This window comes from Chiroxiphia lanceolata, chromosome 11 (genome assembly GCF_009829145.1).
Source record: "Chiroxiphia lanceolata isolate bChiLan1 chromosome 11, bChiLan1.pri, whole genome shotgun sequence".
Lineage (NCBI taxonomy): Eukaryota > Metazoa > Chordata > Aves > Passeriformes > Pipridae > Chiroxiphia > Chiroxiphia lanceolata.
The window spans coordinates 9,591,993-9,609,454 of NC_045647.1; the positions used below are offsets into that span (position 1 = coordinate 9,591,993).

At 57.8% G+C, this 17,462-nt stretch overlaps 3 protein-coding genes across 4 annotated transcripts; 2 read left to right on the plus strand and 1 right to left on the minus strand.

Annotated features, from left to right (window-relative positions):
- Positions 1–2,730: 2,730 nt before the first annotated feature.
- Positions 2,731–12,836, minus strand: CCDC71 (coiled-coil domain containing 71). 2 transcript variants are annotated; one of them, XM_032698903.1, is made up of 2 exons: positions 12,769–12,836; positions 2,731–10,376 (listed from the first exon to the last, which is right to left on the minus strand). In XM_032698903.1, exon 2 carries the CDS (start codon positions 10,313–10,315, stop codon positions 9,122–9,124), a length of 1,194 nt encoding a protein of 397 aa, XP_032554794.1. In that variant the 5' UTR covers positions 10,316–10,376; positions 12,769–12,836; the 3' UTR covers positions 2,731–9,121. The 2 variants fall into 2 exon arrangements, with proteins under 2 accessions (XP_032554794.1, XP_032554793.1); XM_032698902.1 differs by lacking the exon at positions 12,769–12,836 and adding an exon at positions 10,820–12,546.
- Positions 11,471–13,084, plus strand: LOC116792388 (translation initiation factor IF-2-like). The gene is made up of 2 exons (XM_032699295.1): positions 11,471–11,631; positions 12,070–13,084. Exons 1-2 carry the CDS (start codon positions 11,471–11,473, stop codon positions 13,082–13,084), a joined length of 1,176 nt encoding a protein of 391 aa, XP_032555186.1.
- Positions 13,085–13,126: 42 nt separating this feature from the next.
- On the plus strand, positions 13,127–17,008 carry LOC116792170. The gene is made up of 5 exons (XM_032698906.1): positions 13,127–13,319; positions 13,401–13,786; positions 14,403–14,563; positions 14,968–15,100; positions 16,309–17,008. Exons 1-5 carry the CDS (start codon positions 13,163–13,165, stop codon positions 16,513–16,515), a joined length of 1,044 nt encoding a protein of 347 aa, XP_032554797.1. The 5' UTR covers positions 13,127–13,162; the 3' UTR covers positions 16,516–17,008.
- Positions 17,009–17,462: the final 454 nt, after the last annotated feature.

A 17,462-nucleotide genomic window follows, 5' to 3' on the forward strand; every position in this document is an offset into this window, starting at 1 on the left:
GCGGCATGGAGGGATGGGTGCCTGATGCTCCAGGAACTGGCTGGCACAGCTGCGCAGGGGTCACAGCACCGTTCTTTGCCCCACCTGGGGATGCCCCGTGGCAAAGGCACGGTTACGCTGCAGGGTGGAGCCGTGCCGGACGTCTGCCTCACCAGGAGCTCACCCGGACACAGGCACCATGCTGCTGGCTGGGAACATCCCTCCCAGTGGACCCAGCCCTCCCCACCGCCACGGCTCCCTGGGCAAAGTCCAACACACATCAACCCCAGGAAGTGCACAGCAGGACTGGGGGTACCCAGCCCTCCTCTGCCAAAAGACCCCACAGTCCCTTCCTTGCGTGCTGTCTCATGCCAGTTGCCGGCACCCAGGGCTGTGCCATGGGGCTGTGCCATGTGCCAAGGGCTGTGCCATGCACTGGGGTTGTGCCGTGCCCAGGGGCTCCCCTCCAGCATGCTGGCTCCTACCTGTGCCTGTGGGGCCTGGGGTTCTGGGTGGGTGGCTGGTGGCTCAGGTAGACTGCGGAGTCGAGGGCCCACTGGGCTCGGGCTGGGCTCGGCTGCTGTTCCTGGAGGAGGGCAGTCAGTGCCTGTCTCCTCCTCCAGCAGCCGTGCCAGGCGAGGGGAGGGACCTGCCCGCACCGAGGTTTAGCCAAGGTGAGGCAGAGGCCAGGTACACACTGGCAGTGGCCCATGCATGGTACAGCAGTGCCCTGTCCTTCGGCTGGCCAGGAGTCGGCACAGCATTCCCACAGGGCTGCTGTGCCCAGTTGTGCAGCATGTGGGTCTGCTGAGACAGGCAGCCCAGCTGGGACTCGCCCTGCACTGCACAGGCCCATCTGTGCCTCTTCAGGGCACATCTCCAGCAGCGGTACCGGGAGCCCTGGGGCAGCATGGCAGCCAACTGCACTCCCCCAGCATTCATGCCGGATGGATCCAGTCCCCCCCCAAGTGCTGGCACTGTGGGCACCACCATGCCCCACTCACCCCGTGCTGGTCGGTGCTGCTCGAGATCCTTTGGACTGGCTGGGCCGGGCACTGAGCAGGCAGTCCTGGAGCCCTGCAGGGAGCACGGCTGTGCACCGGGGCCAGGATTCACAGAGAACTCACTGTCACACAGGGATGGTGCCTTTTATTAGCCAAGGCCGAAGGAAGGAAGAGGAGCTGTGTATCTCCACACCAAGGCCATGCTCTGGCCACCCGCCGCCAAGCAAGGTCACAGGCAAACAAAGAAACAGCTCCTGGCCATAGGAGTGCCAAAACCCACGCCCCCAGGGACACTGACATAGCCAGGCTGGTCCCACACGCCTCAGCGGGACAAGGGATGCCGTGGGCAGTACCCTGCCAGCTCCCCATGGCTGTGCTTTCAGCAGGCACTGGGAAACCTGGAGGAAGGGCCAGGCTGTGCCCAGCAAGGCTCCAGCAGTGCAGGCTGGTGGCCAGGCATCACCACCTCATCAGCTGGGAGAGCTGGTGGAAGATGACCTGATAAAGAGTCATTAGCACTGGTCAGCATGTCTTCCTCAAGGGATCTTGCCAGGCAAACCTTATCTGCTCTAAGGAGACCAGGCAAACCTTATCTGCTCTAAGGAGATCCGAAGAAGCCTGATAAAGGGACCTGATAAAGGCGACTGTAACAGGATCTCTGGCTGTGAAAAGCAAAGTTAAAAGCGGGAGGGAGGGATCCTCAGTGGCATCTGAGAGACAAGAAAGGTGTCTCAGCCCGTGTCCAGGCACCTCCAGGCTCCCTTAAAGGCTGCTCTGACTTCCCATGCCAAGCTGCAATCCCCTTGGCTGCCCCAGAGCTGAAGGCGTGGCCATGTCTGCCCAGGGAGGTGCCCTGTCCCGGGGCAGCTCCACTGGCTGGAGATCTGCCGGCAGCCCTCCATCACCAGCATTTCAACGCTGCTGAGCATCCCCTCTCCCCTGGACACCCACAGCCTGCCTCCACCAGCACCTTCCAGAAGCCATCAGGGCACTCTTGCAGCGGTGCAGAGGGCCCCCCCCATCCTCGGCAGAGCCCCTGAGGTCCCAGGGCAGCCTCTCACGCCTGCCCAGCCCCACTTGGACCGACTTCAGTGTGCGCAGCAGGCGGCCAGCACTTCCCTGAACATCCTTAGTGAGCAGAGAACTGCTTAACCGCTTCCCTTCCCCAGGAATGAGCCGCGGCACTGGAGCTGCCGTCTGCCCAGGACCACGGTCCCACCACCATTAGTGCCGGGTCAGCGCACCGGCAGCCCCGCGGCACAAACCGGATCCAGACTGCAGGCCAGTGAACAATGGCATTTCTGTTGAATTAGCTGGCCAGAGGGTCCTGGTGCAGAGTGGGCAGATCCAGAGGGAAACCGCAGGATGGGCAGGCAGGCTGGGGCTGGCAGAGCACCTGCCAGTGCAGTGCCAACCTGGCATGTTTTCTAGGAATTAACCAGGAATGTGGATTTATCCCAGTTTACACCAGTTCAGCACCAGTGGCATTCATATGGAGCATCTCCCACCCCACTCGCCTGGAGTATTTCCCACCCCAAGCCAAGCAATCCTTAATGGAGCTTGAGTAACATCAAACCTCACTGGGGGAATTAGGGAGAAGAGCTGGGCATGATCTGCAACTGAGCGTGCCCCATGCAGCAGCCAGGCACACAGGAGACACCATTCCATGGAGCTGACATGGGGCCGGGAGCAGGAGCCCAGGGAGGAGGAGTCTGTCAGGGCCCAAAGAAAAGCTGGACACACTGGGTGGTTCTGAGCACCATTTTACTGAAGGGCTGGACACCTGCTAGGACTTCATAACAAAAAGTTCACTTCATTTAAGAAAAACAACAGTCTGTTTTTTGTCCCATTCCCTCTGAAGAGCAGAATACTACTAATGCTGTCTTTTCACTAAGCAATGCCATTCCAAAATATACAACACAGAGTGTGGAACAGCCCAGCCTCATATTAACATTAAATATTATTAGAACTTCGGAAACATTCTACACAAACAAATGAAACAGTAAAAAGTTCACTCAAGAACAAGATGGTCAGTTGTAAAATCATCATACAAAGTTTGTTACTCGCCCTTCCACAGGCTGCAGTTGCTGCTCCTCAGCCATTGCTTGGGATCCCCAAACACCAGGGAATGCCGCCAGTCCCAGCCAGAGTGGGTCGGTCATTCTGCGTGGAGACGGCTCTCTTGGAGATAATGGTTGGCAGAGAGGAGCACGAGGGGCCAGGCAGTGCCCACCCAAAACCCCCGTGTCCCTCAGAGTGGCTGCCGTGCCTCTGCTTGGGAAACCCTACTCCTCAGGAGTGGGGCACTGGGAACCAGGAGGGACAGTGTCACACACCATGCCTCCCCCGCCACGAATGCTGATGCTTTTTGTCCTGACCCAGGCCTGGGCAGCGCAGCAGAGTAGGGGCAGGAGGGGAGGTATTTCTGGGAGTAGCTTTGCAGCACCTTCTCTTTTAAAACAGCACCATGTGCCTGTGTCTGTGGGAATCACCAGACACTCACAGGGGCTGCCCATAACCACAGGAACACAGGAACAGAAAGGGCTAATTAAGACAACAAGGAGAGAGTCCCAGAGGATAATAAGGCCTTTAAGGGACTCCCTGGGGAAGGTATTTCAGATGCCACCCATGCGGGGCCAGATTGTGCAACCGATAAAGGATGGAAATCAAGGGTTAGGAGGGGCACCTGCTGCAAAAGGATGCCCCTCACCTGCAGCACCAGCGTAGTCTGTCAGCAGGACAGGCTCTGTGGCCAGGCAGGGGTGGAGGGGAGGCAGTGGTGTGGAACACTGCAGCCCTGGCTCCTCCATTTGCACATCTCCCGCAGCAGACACAGAGCTGCCTGTCCAGGCGCTGCCAGCATCTTTAGCTTCCCCTAAGCTTCCTGCTTTTCCACCAGATCTCCTTGATGTTCCTAAGAAAAGGAAGAGGTCTGGCCTCAGCACCACAGCTTTGGGGGCAGCAGTTGGCCAAGCTGCAAGTTCCAGCAGTGTCACATCTATAGACAGGGTTCACTCAACACCAAGGGATGACCCAGTGATGAGGGCTGGCTCTCACGCCTTCTGGGACAAGATCTCTGTGAGGCACCTGGCACCTTCCTAACGGCACCCAGCTCCAGGCAGGAATAGGCTGCGAGGAGAGGGAAACCCCAGCATGGTGCTCTCTAGCACAGAGTCCCAAATGCGAGGGTCCATGAGTAACTTGCCCTGCTGCCCTCCCCACAGGTGGTGCCAGCCCACCCAGCTGGCAAAGCCAAGGGCTGCAGCACTGTCAGGAAGGTGCAGGTGTCCCAGAGCAGCTGTCCTTTCCTCAGGCCACCTCAGCTCCCAAAAGGCCATCCCCATCTGACTGCAGGAGTAAACAGGCCAGTGCTATTCTGAATTCTGAAAAAGAAACCACACAAACCAACCAGCCTGGCTGAGCAGCCCGTGATCCACAACTCGGCACCTGCCAACCATGGCTAAAACTAGGATTCTCCAACCTAAACCTGTGCTCCTACCTGGGAAGCTGCCCAACTCATGTCATGCTGCCTAGCTGGAACTGAGAGACAAACCCACTCTCTGTCCCCACTCATCCCTTGAGTCATGGCCAAAGGCCCAGCTCCCAGACAGGGCAGGGAATTTGGATCCAAGGGGGAAGAACAGCTGGAGTGGCTGCACCTCCCACATGCTGCCAAAGTTTGGCCATGAAGACAGTACAAGTCACAACTAAAAGGGCACAACCTCTGTGCTCAAGCCCAAAACTCAAAGCCCTCCAGTCCCTCCTGCCATAGCTGCAGCTGGGGTGGAGAAGTGCTGATGGTGTTTGAGGAGGGCCTGGAGGACAGGCAGCAAAACAAGGGCAGCTGTGGGGCAGGGCCATGGAGCCGCATGCACGGCATCACCCACTTCTGCCATTCAGCTCCCAAATTCCCTGCAATGCTCTTAGCTGGCAGCTGGCTGAACTCCATGCAAGGAAGCACCAGGCAATGAGGGCTCTCAGCCCACTGCCCCCCAGCCCTGTCAGTGTGAGCTAGTCTAAGAAGTGCCAGTGAGGTGAGTGCTCCCAACGCTCCAGAGAGCACATCTCCTCCTCGTACTGCAATACCACTAGTGGACTGCCAAGCAGGAGTAACAAAATAATCCCTTCTTATTTTGCAGAAAAGTGCTTAAGAAATTCTGTACAAGGATTGCTACAGCAGCTGGCTCAGGAAGGAATGCAAATAGTTTAGAAGCAGCAGCACCACACTACAGGGCTTGCAGGAAAGAGGCTAAGGAGAAACTTCTCCAACTAAAAGCAGTGGCAGATGGTGAAATCTGATCACAGTGGACATAAGCTTCAAAACATTTTTACCAATTAACATTGTGATTTCAACTGGTATCTGATGTCAGCTTCCCCTTCAGCTGCCTGCTGGACAAGCTGCTCTCCCCACGGACCTTGCTGACGGACATCTGAAGCATGCAGGAAGCTCAAGGGCCTTGCCTGGTGGAGGGGAAGCATAAACTGCTTCTTGGCAGCTGAATAAAAGGAGAAATGATTTCCAAAAAAATCAGTCGGAAGAACAGCCCTTTGACCGCTGGCCGAATCATTTCTAGAAGCGACAGTGGCACAAATCCATGCGTTAAAAGCATTCCTAAGAGAGTCTCCAAAGCTCTCGGCTGTCATGGTGCCCAGAACAACACAGGCCAGGTTAGGCACTTGGATTCAAAGTGACTAATACAGAAACAGGTCTGGACAAGGTGCATACCACACACTCAGCAGAGACCACAGCGCTCTGGGCAACACATTTCCATGAGCCCTGCCAGTTACTGCTACCACAAAGTAACATGGGGCAGAAGGGACCTGTGGGGGGAGATCTCTGGTTAGATCAGGTCTTAGGCAGCCCTGGTTTGATCAAACCCTTCATCTTCCCTAAACACCAGACAGCAGTGTCCATGGCACAGCCCCTCTGCAGCCTCCTGCACATCAGTGTTGCAGGACACCAGGAGCATCCACACCAGGAGCATCCACACCTGGGCACGAGTCAAAGGACAGAGGAGCTAACCCCCACTAGGGTGAGGCACTCGCTCTGCCAGCACCAGCTGACAGTCGGTGGCATTGGCACCAGGGGCTGCAAAGCCTCTCTGTGAATAACAAGCTGTAATCCTCTCAGCCAAGTTCCTGAAACACCTGCCAGAGGTAACAGGCGACATCAGGAGGGTAGAGAATGGAGCTCCAGCACTGCCCCATCGCTCAGGGCCTTGTGGTCTGTCAGAGATGTGTAAAAGCTGACAGAGACGGGACTGGTGATGGGCAGGTCTCTGAGCACAAAGCTATGGAGTGCTCACTTCCCTGGCAGGAGTCTCGGTGACACAGAGGTGTTTTCCAAAGCTTGCCTCTCCCTGTGGAGCAGATCACCTCTTGCTGGTGGCCTGGGAAGGATACAGGGCAAGCCGTCATCACTAAGTATGTGCAGCACTCAGCTCGATGCTGGGAAAGGCATGGCAGCACCAAGGCTGGATGCTCTGCTGGATGTGTCAAGCAGCAGTACAAGCCAAGTCCTTGACTGGCAAAGACCCAAGCTGTGAAAGACAAGAGGTGATGGAGAAGAGTGGGGAGGCAGGCAGCAACACAGCTGTGGGAAGACACAAAAGTGAAGAGGAGGGATGTGGCCTGCTAAGTTGGCCTCAGGTGCTCAACTTCCTGCTCAGGCTAGAGGAAAAGCAACCTCGACCCAAATTCAGCCTTGTTGATGCACGTTGTTTTTCCCAGAGGAGGCCAAGCACTCAGCTGGGACGTCTGTGCCGCAAGAGGAGGCTCCAGACACAGCTCTTGGTGCCCTTATAAGGGTCTGGGAACAGGGGAAGCTGCTGAGCAGCCTGACAGACAGCAATACTGCAGGCAGGAGTTCAGAGCCCTCCTCGGGAAACAGCCAAAAAGAGAAACGCCAGTGCAGGACTTCAAGACCTGGCATTTGAGAGCGTGGGAATGAGAAAGGTCTGAAGGAGTGGGAACAAAAGGGACAAAGCAATTTTTGGCCAGTTGACAGTGATGGAGGGTCCCTGTTCATCCAGCATCAGGTCAAGAGAGGGGACTCTCTGCCAGGACATTTCAAAACACAGAAACAGAAAAAAGTATTTCCTCCTCCTCTGCTGACAAGCAGCGGCATTCACAGGTCAGTCTCAAACACTGCAAGTTATGATCTCTGACAGCAACTCAGAACCCAAGTGTGGGGTTCAGGACCTGCAATCATGCCCTGAATCATAAAATCACAGAATAGTCTGCATTGGAAGGGACCTTAAAGACCATCTTGTTCCAACTGCCATGCCATGGGCAGAGACACTTTCCACTAGACCAGGCTGCTCAATGAAGAACCTCCACCCTGCTCTACCTGGGTGAGAGGGGAGAACACAAACGCACCTTGGAACACTCAAATTCCCTGCCCTCTCACCCCACCATGAACCTTCTCTCTTCTCTCCATGCCATGGTCTTCCTCTCTGAGCTGGGGATCAGACATTGACCCCTTTTACAAACCACTGAAATCCAACCAGGTGCTCGTGGGGGCTTAAACATAAGGAGCTGGGGCTTCCCTGGGGAGCTCATCCCTTCAGCCAATGTCCACAGAGATTACTAGGTCAGACAACTGGTATTTTGAGCTGGTGAGAGAATGAGTGGATTATAGGCTCACTGCCGCAGAGATCTGAGCCAGGTCCACGCCCAGCTCAATGCTGCTTCCTTTCCCCAAGCCACCAGGTTGCCCCTCCTATGTGACAGCAGCAGCACCTACTGCTCCAACGAGGTGTTTCTCCCGGAGCTTGCAGATCCCTTCCTGTGAAGCCTGTGATCCCATCCGACAGCGTGCCCCCGGCGCTGCAGCGGTTCCGCAGTGCCTCCTGGGGACAGCAGAGCTTTCACACCTGACACACACCTCCTTGCAACATCCCCGACGGCACAGCAAAGCCGCTCCCATCACAACACAGTGCCCACCTCCCCTCCTACTGCTTCACCCTCACAAATCAAGAGAAAGCAACTCTCTATGTTTAAGAGCTGGCACATGTCCTCTCACCTCTCGCTTTTCTGCTTTAACTCAGGCTCAGATATCCCACTGAGCTCTGAGACCGGCAGGATGTAGCGAATACATTCAAACACAGCCTGTGTCTTTATCATGATTTAACCCCAGCCAAAACCAACAAGTCTTCACTACCGGCACCTAGAACCTGCTCCTGAAACACCCAGCAACAGCAAATCAGTTATGTGGTGGGCAGGACACTTTACACAATTCCAGCCCTTTGGCTTTAACAGTCACAGTCCATGTTTTACGGCTGTACCTGGGATACAGGAGAGTGGGGCAATGCTGAGTGCTGAGGAGGAATCGCTCTTTGGAGGCAAATCCCTACCATGAGTTCAGAACTTCTGCTACCAACAAAGGGAGGAGGCACCTTCAGACGTCAGGCCCCGTGACACTCCCCCACTGTTATCCAGAGGTAATACCGAAAATAGGATTAAACCTACCAGCTGGTAATTCTCCAAATTGCTTGGCATTCTGGAGACAAACGAGTGGCTATAACATTGCTGCCTCCGAGCTGCTCGAGGGAGCCCAGGACAGACTGTCACAACACTGAACCACAAAGGAATCCTGGTACCTTTCAACAAAAGACTGGCTGAAGGGGAGGGGGAACAAAAGCTATTGAATCCTATCCCAGAGGGATGGAGGAAGTGCATCTTCCCACAGGTCCTGGGCCATATGCACATATATGGATATATAGATATATAGATAATAAAGTTATAAAATTTGATCAAAATAAAACCAGTAAATGTACAGCTTGAAAAAGAGCAATATCACAGTGCATCGATGTCATGAGAAAGTCCCGTGTTCTCCCCTGCACGAGAGCTCAGCCTGTCAGGTCCAGGGAAGCTCAGCAGGAAGTGAGCTCTCCGGCCTGCCCGGCTCGCCGCTGGCCAGAGTCACCATCCCGTGTTCCCAAACAGGGGTTTGGACTTCTGCAGCCAGTCCTGCACAGCAGTGGCAGACAGGCAGAACAGCGCGGGAGCAGCTGCTCTGCCTGCAGGTTAGTCGGCATGTCAGCACCGGAGACACAGAGCTGCTCCCAAACTTCTCCGCGCTCTGGTGCCAGGTTCCTATTTACTTACTTACAAAAAAAAAGTGACAGTGAAGAAACTCAGGGGACACTGTGAGAGTGGGACAAGGGCTGAATTCGAATCACGGGGGACAGGTTGACCCTAAGAATCTTCTGTGCTCTCCTCCTCACTTCATCATCAGAGGAGGAGTTGCCCACCTTGATGGTCCGGAATTTCAGTAGGTTCAAAGTGCTCTGAGCCTGTCTAGTTTTCTTTTGGACAGGAATGGTATTTGCTTTTTTCCTCTGTGGTGCTTCTCTTGCCTCTGTGGCTCTTCTCTTCTTCTGCCCAGTGCTCTCCCGGTAACTGCTGCTGTCCTTCCACTCTGTTTTTCCCACCAGAGCTTCCTTATCTTTGATTTTCAGGGTCTTGGGCTGCGGTGCTGTGGTGGAGCCCTGGGATGAGCTGCCTGTGACCCTCCCGTTGAGAATTCCCGAGGCCTTGCAGGCGTTGCTCTCCTGCAGCACTCCACCCTTTGGTCCCTTCAGGAGGTTTAAAGCATGGGCGGCAGAATCTGGTGCTTTCTTCACCGAATGCTTGTACCCTTTGCTTTCAGTTATTTTAGTGCTCTTGCCTGAAGGAAACTGCCTTGGTGGACTGGAATTCTTGAGGAGTTTAAGGTCTGAGGGCGAGATCCCAAGCCGCCCTCGCGTGTATTTGGACTCCAAACAGGACGTCGTGGTTTTCAGTGGCACCAGGGCTTCCAGAACCACGGACAGTCTCACGGCTGGATACACGTCGGGATACATGTTTGTAGGGAAGCCCACTGCCGCTGCCTTGGACGTGCCAGACCTTGTCTGCTTCAAAGAGCTCAAGAGGAGATTCCTGGAATCCCCTTTGGAGACGGGCTGAGCGGAGACTTTCAGAGAGCTCACGGGAATGCTGGTGGGTGAAGCAGACACCTTTGCCATGGCTGTGGTGTTCCGGGCCGGACTCTGCGCGGACTTGGCGGTGCTGACACAGCTGTGTGGGCTGCTCTCCTTCGTCTGACTCGGGGTGTCTGCCGTGCATGAGCTGTACCCGTACACATCCTTACTCCTCAGGATCGTGGGCTGGTAGCCCTCCTCCTTCAGGCCCTGGATGAAGGCCACTAGCTGGGTCTCTGTGTCCGAAAGGTCCTTGGACATCGGGTTGAAGACTCGGAGGGCCTCCTCCAGAACTTTTTGTCCTGCAGAGGAAATTCTCGACCAGGAATGGACAGCTTTTTCTTCCTCATTGTTCACTGCAATATTCATGGCATTAGGCAAACAGGTGCTTCAAAAAGGTCCAAATTACTGGAAAAACAACCCTCGACACCTCAAAAGGAGAAAGAAGATAGTTAGCTTAAAGCAACTGAAATTATCCCATGTTTCTAAGCAGGGATCTGAAACCATTAAGCCCAGGCGTGGCTGGTCACAAACACCGGGTCATATTCTGGGCACAACCCAAGAGAGAAGCATCATCAAGAAAATCCTGTCACTGATTTATCTCTGAAGTAAAACTAAAACATCTCTCACAGAAATCTCCAGCCCAAATAAAGATTTCAAGAAATCCCATCTAATCCATCCCAAGATGAAGGATTTCAACGATTAACTCAGCAAAATCTGCAGCTTGTTTCCAGTTTGAGTTTGACCCACCCCAGCTTTGGGTGACCAGATCACATTTTCCCTGGGGAAAGCAGTCCCTCATGGAACCCTCTCCCTGCACACACCCCGAGAGCAGCACCACTGACCCATCTCAACACTAAGAAACCTGAGCACCTCAACTCCATCCCAGCGTCAACTCCAATTTCTCAGCTTCTCAATTGATGCTGCTCAAAAAATTGATTCTGAGTCCCTGCCAAAGCTGTAGCTTCCTCCTGGAGACCTGGCAACAGGGCTGGAGGCTGTTCCAGTTGTGCTTCATCGATGCTGAATGCCGTGGCAAGGCAGCACCGCTCCTTGCTGTTCCCTTGTTTGAACAACGGTCCGCGACTTGCTGTCACAGCAAACTGGTGTTGATCCAAGGGCACTCGCTGCCAAGTGAGGAGGAAGCAGGAAATTCAAGCAGGGCGGTATGAAGGAAACACACATCACCAGGGCCAAGTGCACAATGGCCCGAGGGACAACACTGGGATCACGCTTAGGGCACTGCGCAGCTGCCTGCCCAGCACAAAAGCACCAATTATGGCTTTAAATAAAACACAGGCACTGAAGGGCAGTCCAGGCAGGACTTTGGGATGCACCCAGGAGAACTCTCGTGGCCTCACAGCTCTGCAGCTGGACGCTGTGCAGATGAGGCATAAAACCTTTAGCTCCATTGACAGCTCTCAAAATAACAACAAGGATCCAGTTAAAAACTCTTTTCAGAGAAATGCAGGAGGTGTCAGAAACACTCTTGGGAGAGGGCAGTGCACAGGGAAGGAAGCTGTGATGGAGAAGTTAGTGCAGACAGAGCAAGGAACTACTCGTGTCCCACGCTCCCCCCGGCACTCCGGTCTCCCCACGGCCCCGAAGCAGAGCCCGTGCTGCCGCCAGCTGCACAAGCAGGGGAGAAACAGGAGCCAAGAGCAGCCGCAGAAGGGGAAGCACAGGTCAGTGGGGGAGTAAGAACCTCCACATGACAGACTAATCTCAGTCAAGTGCTCTGCAGACGTCACGGCAGAAGAGGGATTTGGAGGAGGATAATGCAGTCGTTCTGCGGCAGGCGGGGGATCTCCCACGGAGGAAGGGAGGCAGGCAGGGAAGAGATCCCACACAGGCAGGCAGGGAAGGGATCCCACAGAGGCCCAGCCAGCGTCATCACCACCTTCCAAAGGACCAAGCCAAGCCAGCAAGGATGTCACGTTAATCCTGATCTGGCAGGGAAGGACAGACCAAGGGAGAAGTGCAATAACATGTTCTCAATAGGCTGCAAAACAGATCATTTTGGGGCTGCAGCAAGCTGGGACACCTGAAGGGGTATTCTGGCTGTGACACCTCACGGTGACAGGACTTCCCAACATCCCTCGGCTGGGTCCGGTTTGGTGCAGTGCCGGCTGTGCTGGAGGAAAGCCGGGCACAAGCAGGCACACCCCGGACACGCTGTTCCCTCAAGTAGGACACTATTTTGGGGGCCGGGGGGCCACGGAAACACAGCACTGCCGGCACAGTGCACGCAAAGCGCTGGCAGGGCCCTCCCGCACAGAGAGTTCAGAGGCCCGGCTGCCCGAGCACGGCGCTGGAGAAGGACTCTGCTGTGCTTCTCCAGGGACACTGGAGGGAAACGCCGGCTACCAGCAGGGCCGAGACGCGGGGCTGGGGCCGCATGTGGAGCTGAAAGCCGGTGCGCAGTCCCAAGGAGCGCTCGGCGGGGCCGCCGGACCCCCGCTCAGCCTCTCCTGCTGGCCCGCCCCTCGGCGGAGGCGATGCCTCTGCCCGAGCGCCCGTCCCTCGCTTCCCCTGCACCTCCCCATGGCTCGGCCCGCCGGCCGGAGGGACCCCGGGGCGGGCAGCCCGCGCGGGCCGGCCCCTCCCCGCGGGGCTGCGAGAGGTGATTGGTGCAGACAGCGGGTGCGGCCCCCGCGCTCGGCCCGCGCCGGCTCCCGGGACCGGGGGGGCGGGGGCCGGGGGCGGGGCCCTCAGCGCCGCGGCTCCGCCTCCAGCGCCCGGGGGGCCGCGCCGGCGGGCGGCTCGGCAGCGCCCTCACCCGGGAGCCGGCGCGGGGCCCGGGCCCGCCGGCCCCAACCTACCGGCCGCCGCCAGACCCGCGCCCGCCGCTGCGCCGCGCCCGCCGCTCCAACATGGCCGCCCGCGGGGCGCCGGAAGCGCCTCTGGCTTCCGCTTCCGGCCGCTTTCCGTGTGGCCGGGACCACGCCCGCACAGCAGCGGCGCGCGCTCGGCCCCGCCCCCGCGGTGTCCATGGCAACGGCGGGGCCGGGCCGGCAGGGGGCGCTCCGACGGAAGCACCGCCGTCATCAGGTAACGGGGCCGGACCGGGCCTGGGCCGTGAGCGGCGGGGCCGGGGCTGGGACCGGGGCCGGGATCGGGACCGGGACCGGACTGTGAGCGGCGGGGCCGGGGCTGGGCCCGGGGCCGGGATCGGGACCGCACCGTGAGCGGCGGGGCCGGGCCAGGGGCCGGGCCATGAGCGGCAGGGCCGCGCAGCGGCGGCGGCGCCTGGTGCTGCACGTGGACCTCAACAACACCGTGGTGGTGGCGGACACGGTGACCGGGCAGGGCCCGCGCGCGGCGCTCAACACCTTCCTCAGCACCGTCACCTGGGGCCGCGCCGGGGCCGCCGGTGAGCGCCGGGGCTGTGGGAGCGGGGGGAGCCGGTGTGCCGCCGCCGGCGGGCGCCGAACGCGCTCCTCTCTTCTTGCAGGCAAGTGGGAGTGGCTGAGCGACCGTCCGTCCCTCTGCCCGCCGTGCCCCGGCGCCCTCAGCTACTACACCGCTTGCGGCCGGGACCCCTCCTTCACCGAGGCCGGGCCGGGTCGCCGCTTCCGCAGCCTCCACGCCCGCCACCTGCAGCTGCTGGAGTGGCCGGGCCAGCCGCACGACGCCTTGTCCGTGCCGGGAGAGCCCGGCGAGCGCTACCACCTGATCCTGCCCTCCTTCTTCCGGCTCCTGGACACGCTGCACCGGAATGGCCGGACCTTCGCCGTGGTTTTCAGGACCTTCGGCACCGACCTGCCCCGTGCCCTGCAGGCTGTCAGCAGTGCCCTGGACGGGCAGCACCCCCAGTTCCCCACCTTGCGGGACGTGGCGGTGAGTGGTGCCCCGAGGGTCCGGTGGGATGGGGAAGGGCAGCCGGGTAGTCCCACGGAGCCCCCCCCATGCCAAGGTGCTCTCCAGCCACTTGACCAGACTGCTTTAAAAGCACCAGTTTCTTGGGATGAGGCTGTCAGCTGTGGGGGAGCACGTGTGTGTGCAAATCCTGTGTGGGAATGGTCTCCTCTTGGGGTATCCCATGTTGGACAGAGCATCCCTTCTCCTGGGAAGTGGCTGCTGCAGCAGTGCAGGACTCCCTGGCTCAGAGCTGATTGCAGCTGTGCTCTCTGCCCTCCCCCTGGAAACACACTGGGCAGGAGCACTGGGAATGATCTTTGGGAGATGCTTCACTTATTTCTTGGAGCATTTATGGGGAGCAGAGAACGAAACGGGGGCAGTGTGCAGCTAGGAGGCCATTCTTTTCTGTCCCTGGGAAGGGGATGACTTTTGGCTGGGGGTGGTTCCACACTTCCTCTTGTCTTCTCCTCAACACTGCCCTCCCGCACTGCGATGGTGGGGAGTCTCCACCCTGCTTCTTGGTGTCTCTACCAGTGCATGAAACAACCTGTCTGCTTTGAAAACCTTTCCTCCCTTGCTTTCTGTGGTCCTGCAGCTCCCTGTGGACCTCACCCCTGGCCAGATCCGCTGCAGCAAGCGGGAGGTGGTGCTGACACGGGGCGCGGAGCGGCTGGCAACCCGGGAAGATGGAAGAAAGCTTTACAACTATTTCAGCTCCTTTGAGGGAATTGGAGGCTTCCAAGACCACTTTGACTGGTGAGAAACAGGGCACTGAGGAAGTGGATTGGGCGTTATATTGTCTCCTGTGATTCTCTGATCTTCTGAGATAGCTCCTAGTTTTGAAGTCTTTTTGGTTTTGGGGCCCCGTCACTTATGTCACTCCCTGTTTTTCCTGTGTGTAGCCTGATGGGGCTGTCATACCTTTCCTCAGGTCTCCATCCCCTGGTATACTCCATGCTTTTCTCCAAACAATCCCTGATTTGTCAGCTTGGTGCAAAATGCCTTTCCCGGGAGGCCACAGCGGGCAGCAGGACGGGACATTCTCCGTCCCACTTCCCTGGCTCAGAGGCTGCCCTGAGCCTGCAGTACAGCCTGCCTTTGCCTGGGAGCTGTCACCCTCTCACTCCCCTCACTGCTTCTTCTCCTGATAACTGTTTCAGGTGGGCCAGAAATAATTTCTGTTCCCGCGGTGGGAAGCCCCTGTGGATAGACCCCCACGATCCTGATGTTCACCACATCTTCATCGATGACAATATCCGGCTGGACGACGCGGACACCATTGTCCACCCACAGGTAAATGGCTCAAGGCCGCACTGGGGGTGACCCTGGTGAGGTCAGGCATGTTTTGTGTCCTTTGCGTGAGGCTGCAAAGGGGAATTGAGGTGTAGCCCTGGTGCCACTGCACCCTGTGGCACCAGCATGGCAGTGGCCTCAACTCCTGCCCATTTCCATCTGTAAGGAGACAGTGCTGGGGGGAAAACCTGCAGCAGCCAGTGAATGGTCAGCAGTATTTGCCAGGCAGCCAGGGAGTTATGAGGAATGACATGCTTTGTGAATATTCCCTTCCATACAAGCTCTCCCAGGTTGTAGTTTTGTAGCTGGTGGCAGGAGTTGTCACTGCCTGGACAGACCTGTCAGGAACAGGGTTTGGTCTGTGCTGTTCCTGGTTCAAGGGAGTTATTGCAACAGCCCCTGTGTGCAGCAGCTGCTGCCTGGATGTCTGCAGCAGATAGAGAATGGCTCACACAGCTCCACTTGCTGCATTTCGGCCTCAGGCTGTTTCCCTGATCAAGGAGTTCCTCCTTTTGCCATCAGTAGCTGGTATGGCTGGTCGGTTGTGCTGCTCGGCTGGTCTCAAGAGCAGCCCTGCAGCCCAGCCCCAGGGCGGCTCCCATGCCAGATCACACAGGTAGGATCCAGTTATGGTGGCAGCAGGCCTCGTGGGAGTTTGGGCAGCAGCCAAGCATCTTCCCAGCAGGGCTCGTCCTCACTGCTGGGATCTTGTTGTCCTGCAGCCAGGATCTGTAGATTGGATGCCATCTTCCCCTCCTCTTGCATCACCAGCTCTGCAATGCTGTCCCCATGTCACTGATGGTGACAGAGCAGTGCTGGAAGTGAAACAGATTACCAGGTGGCCTTAGGCAGAGCCATGGTGAAGATCAGAAGGTGAAGTCCCTGTTCCCTCCTGCGGCAGCCAAAGGAGAGCTGTTGGCAGAGGTTTTCCTGGGGGTGGCTGCTCCACAGAGCTGTTTTCTTCCAGCTGTGTGGTGTGTTCCTTTAGGGGAGCACCAGCAGCACGTGTGACAAGCTGTTTTGGAACCAAAGGCACTTTCTGTGAGGGAGGGGAAATCTGGAGAAAGTTCACCTTGTGCTGCTGGAGTGGAGATGGATCCCCCTGCCCTCTGACCCTGACCCACGGCCAGCATGGAGGTGCCTGGCCAGGGGAGGACAGGGACACCACAGAGCACATGTGCTTCTGCCAGGCCCTGCTCTCCCCGCAGGTGTTCTCGGAGCGGGGCAGCAGCAGCCCCAGGAGTGCACCCACCTCAGAGCTGTACGACGTGTGCCTGGTGCAGACAGACCTGCTGGAGGCCATTGCCGATGAGGACTATTTCCTGCGCTGCGTGAGGAGGTGCGAGGAGAACTATGACCGCTACCTGGCCTGCGCGGAGAAGGACACTCCAAGCCAGCAGTGGGATGGACAGTGATACCACCTCATGGGGCCAAGGAGCTCCAGAATGGGACACCCCCCACTTTCTACTACGCACAGGCAAAGTCCTGGGCTGGGCTCCTGCTTCAAGCTGTTCCCTCTCCAATGTGCAATGTGGGCGTTCAGTCCTACCAGGAGCGTCCATGCCCAAACACAAGTGTCCCGGGAGCTTGTGTGATGGGATTCCTGGAGGAAATGGTTTTCCATTCCTTGGCAGCGCTGCCCAAGGTGCCCTTCCTGCATGAGGGCTGGGGCTCACTGTGCCCCTCTGCTTGCCAGGCAGGTCCTTCCATCCCTTGCACCATGGCTGTGATGCAGCCTCGCAGTGTTCACACCTCCCTTCCCACTCCTGTGGCGGTGACTGGTGTGGAGCAGGTGCCGGCATGAGCACAGTGTTATCGGCAGCACCCACAGGTGCCATTTCTGGTGTGGTGTTCTCGGCGGATACCCTGTCACTTCTGCCTGTTTTTAAAGCAAACCTTTTTAGCTCATTTCTGTGTGAGTTTCCTGTCTGCCCTTGCCTCTGCCTGTGCTGGTGGGTGGGAAGCGCCTTTCCTGGCATGTTCATTTGCCTGGCTCAGCCAAGTGGGGACAAAAGTGGCGGTGGAGGGTTTAAGACCCGTGTGCATCTTCCTGACGCTGCTGAGAGACTGTGGCAAGGGTGTGCTCAGAGTGGGGCTGAGCTCATGCTCTGTCCCTGCAGCCCTGCAGCAGTGATGGGCCGGGGGGTGCTCTCCTGGGCAGGACGGTGGGTTCTCAGCTCTGTGAGCCTGGCGCTGTGTGGCTCTAGCACCGGCAGCGGGATCTCTCCAGCTCCTCTCCCTGCGGCGGCTCCGTCCCGACGAGATGAACGCGACAGGGGCACGGCGGACTGGTGGCAGCGGGAGGACCGGGCGGAGGGGAGCGGAGCCCGGAGGGGGAGCCAAGGCGGGCGCGGCGCCGCCC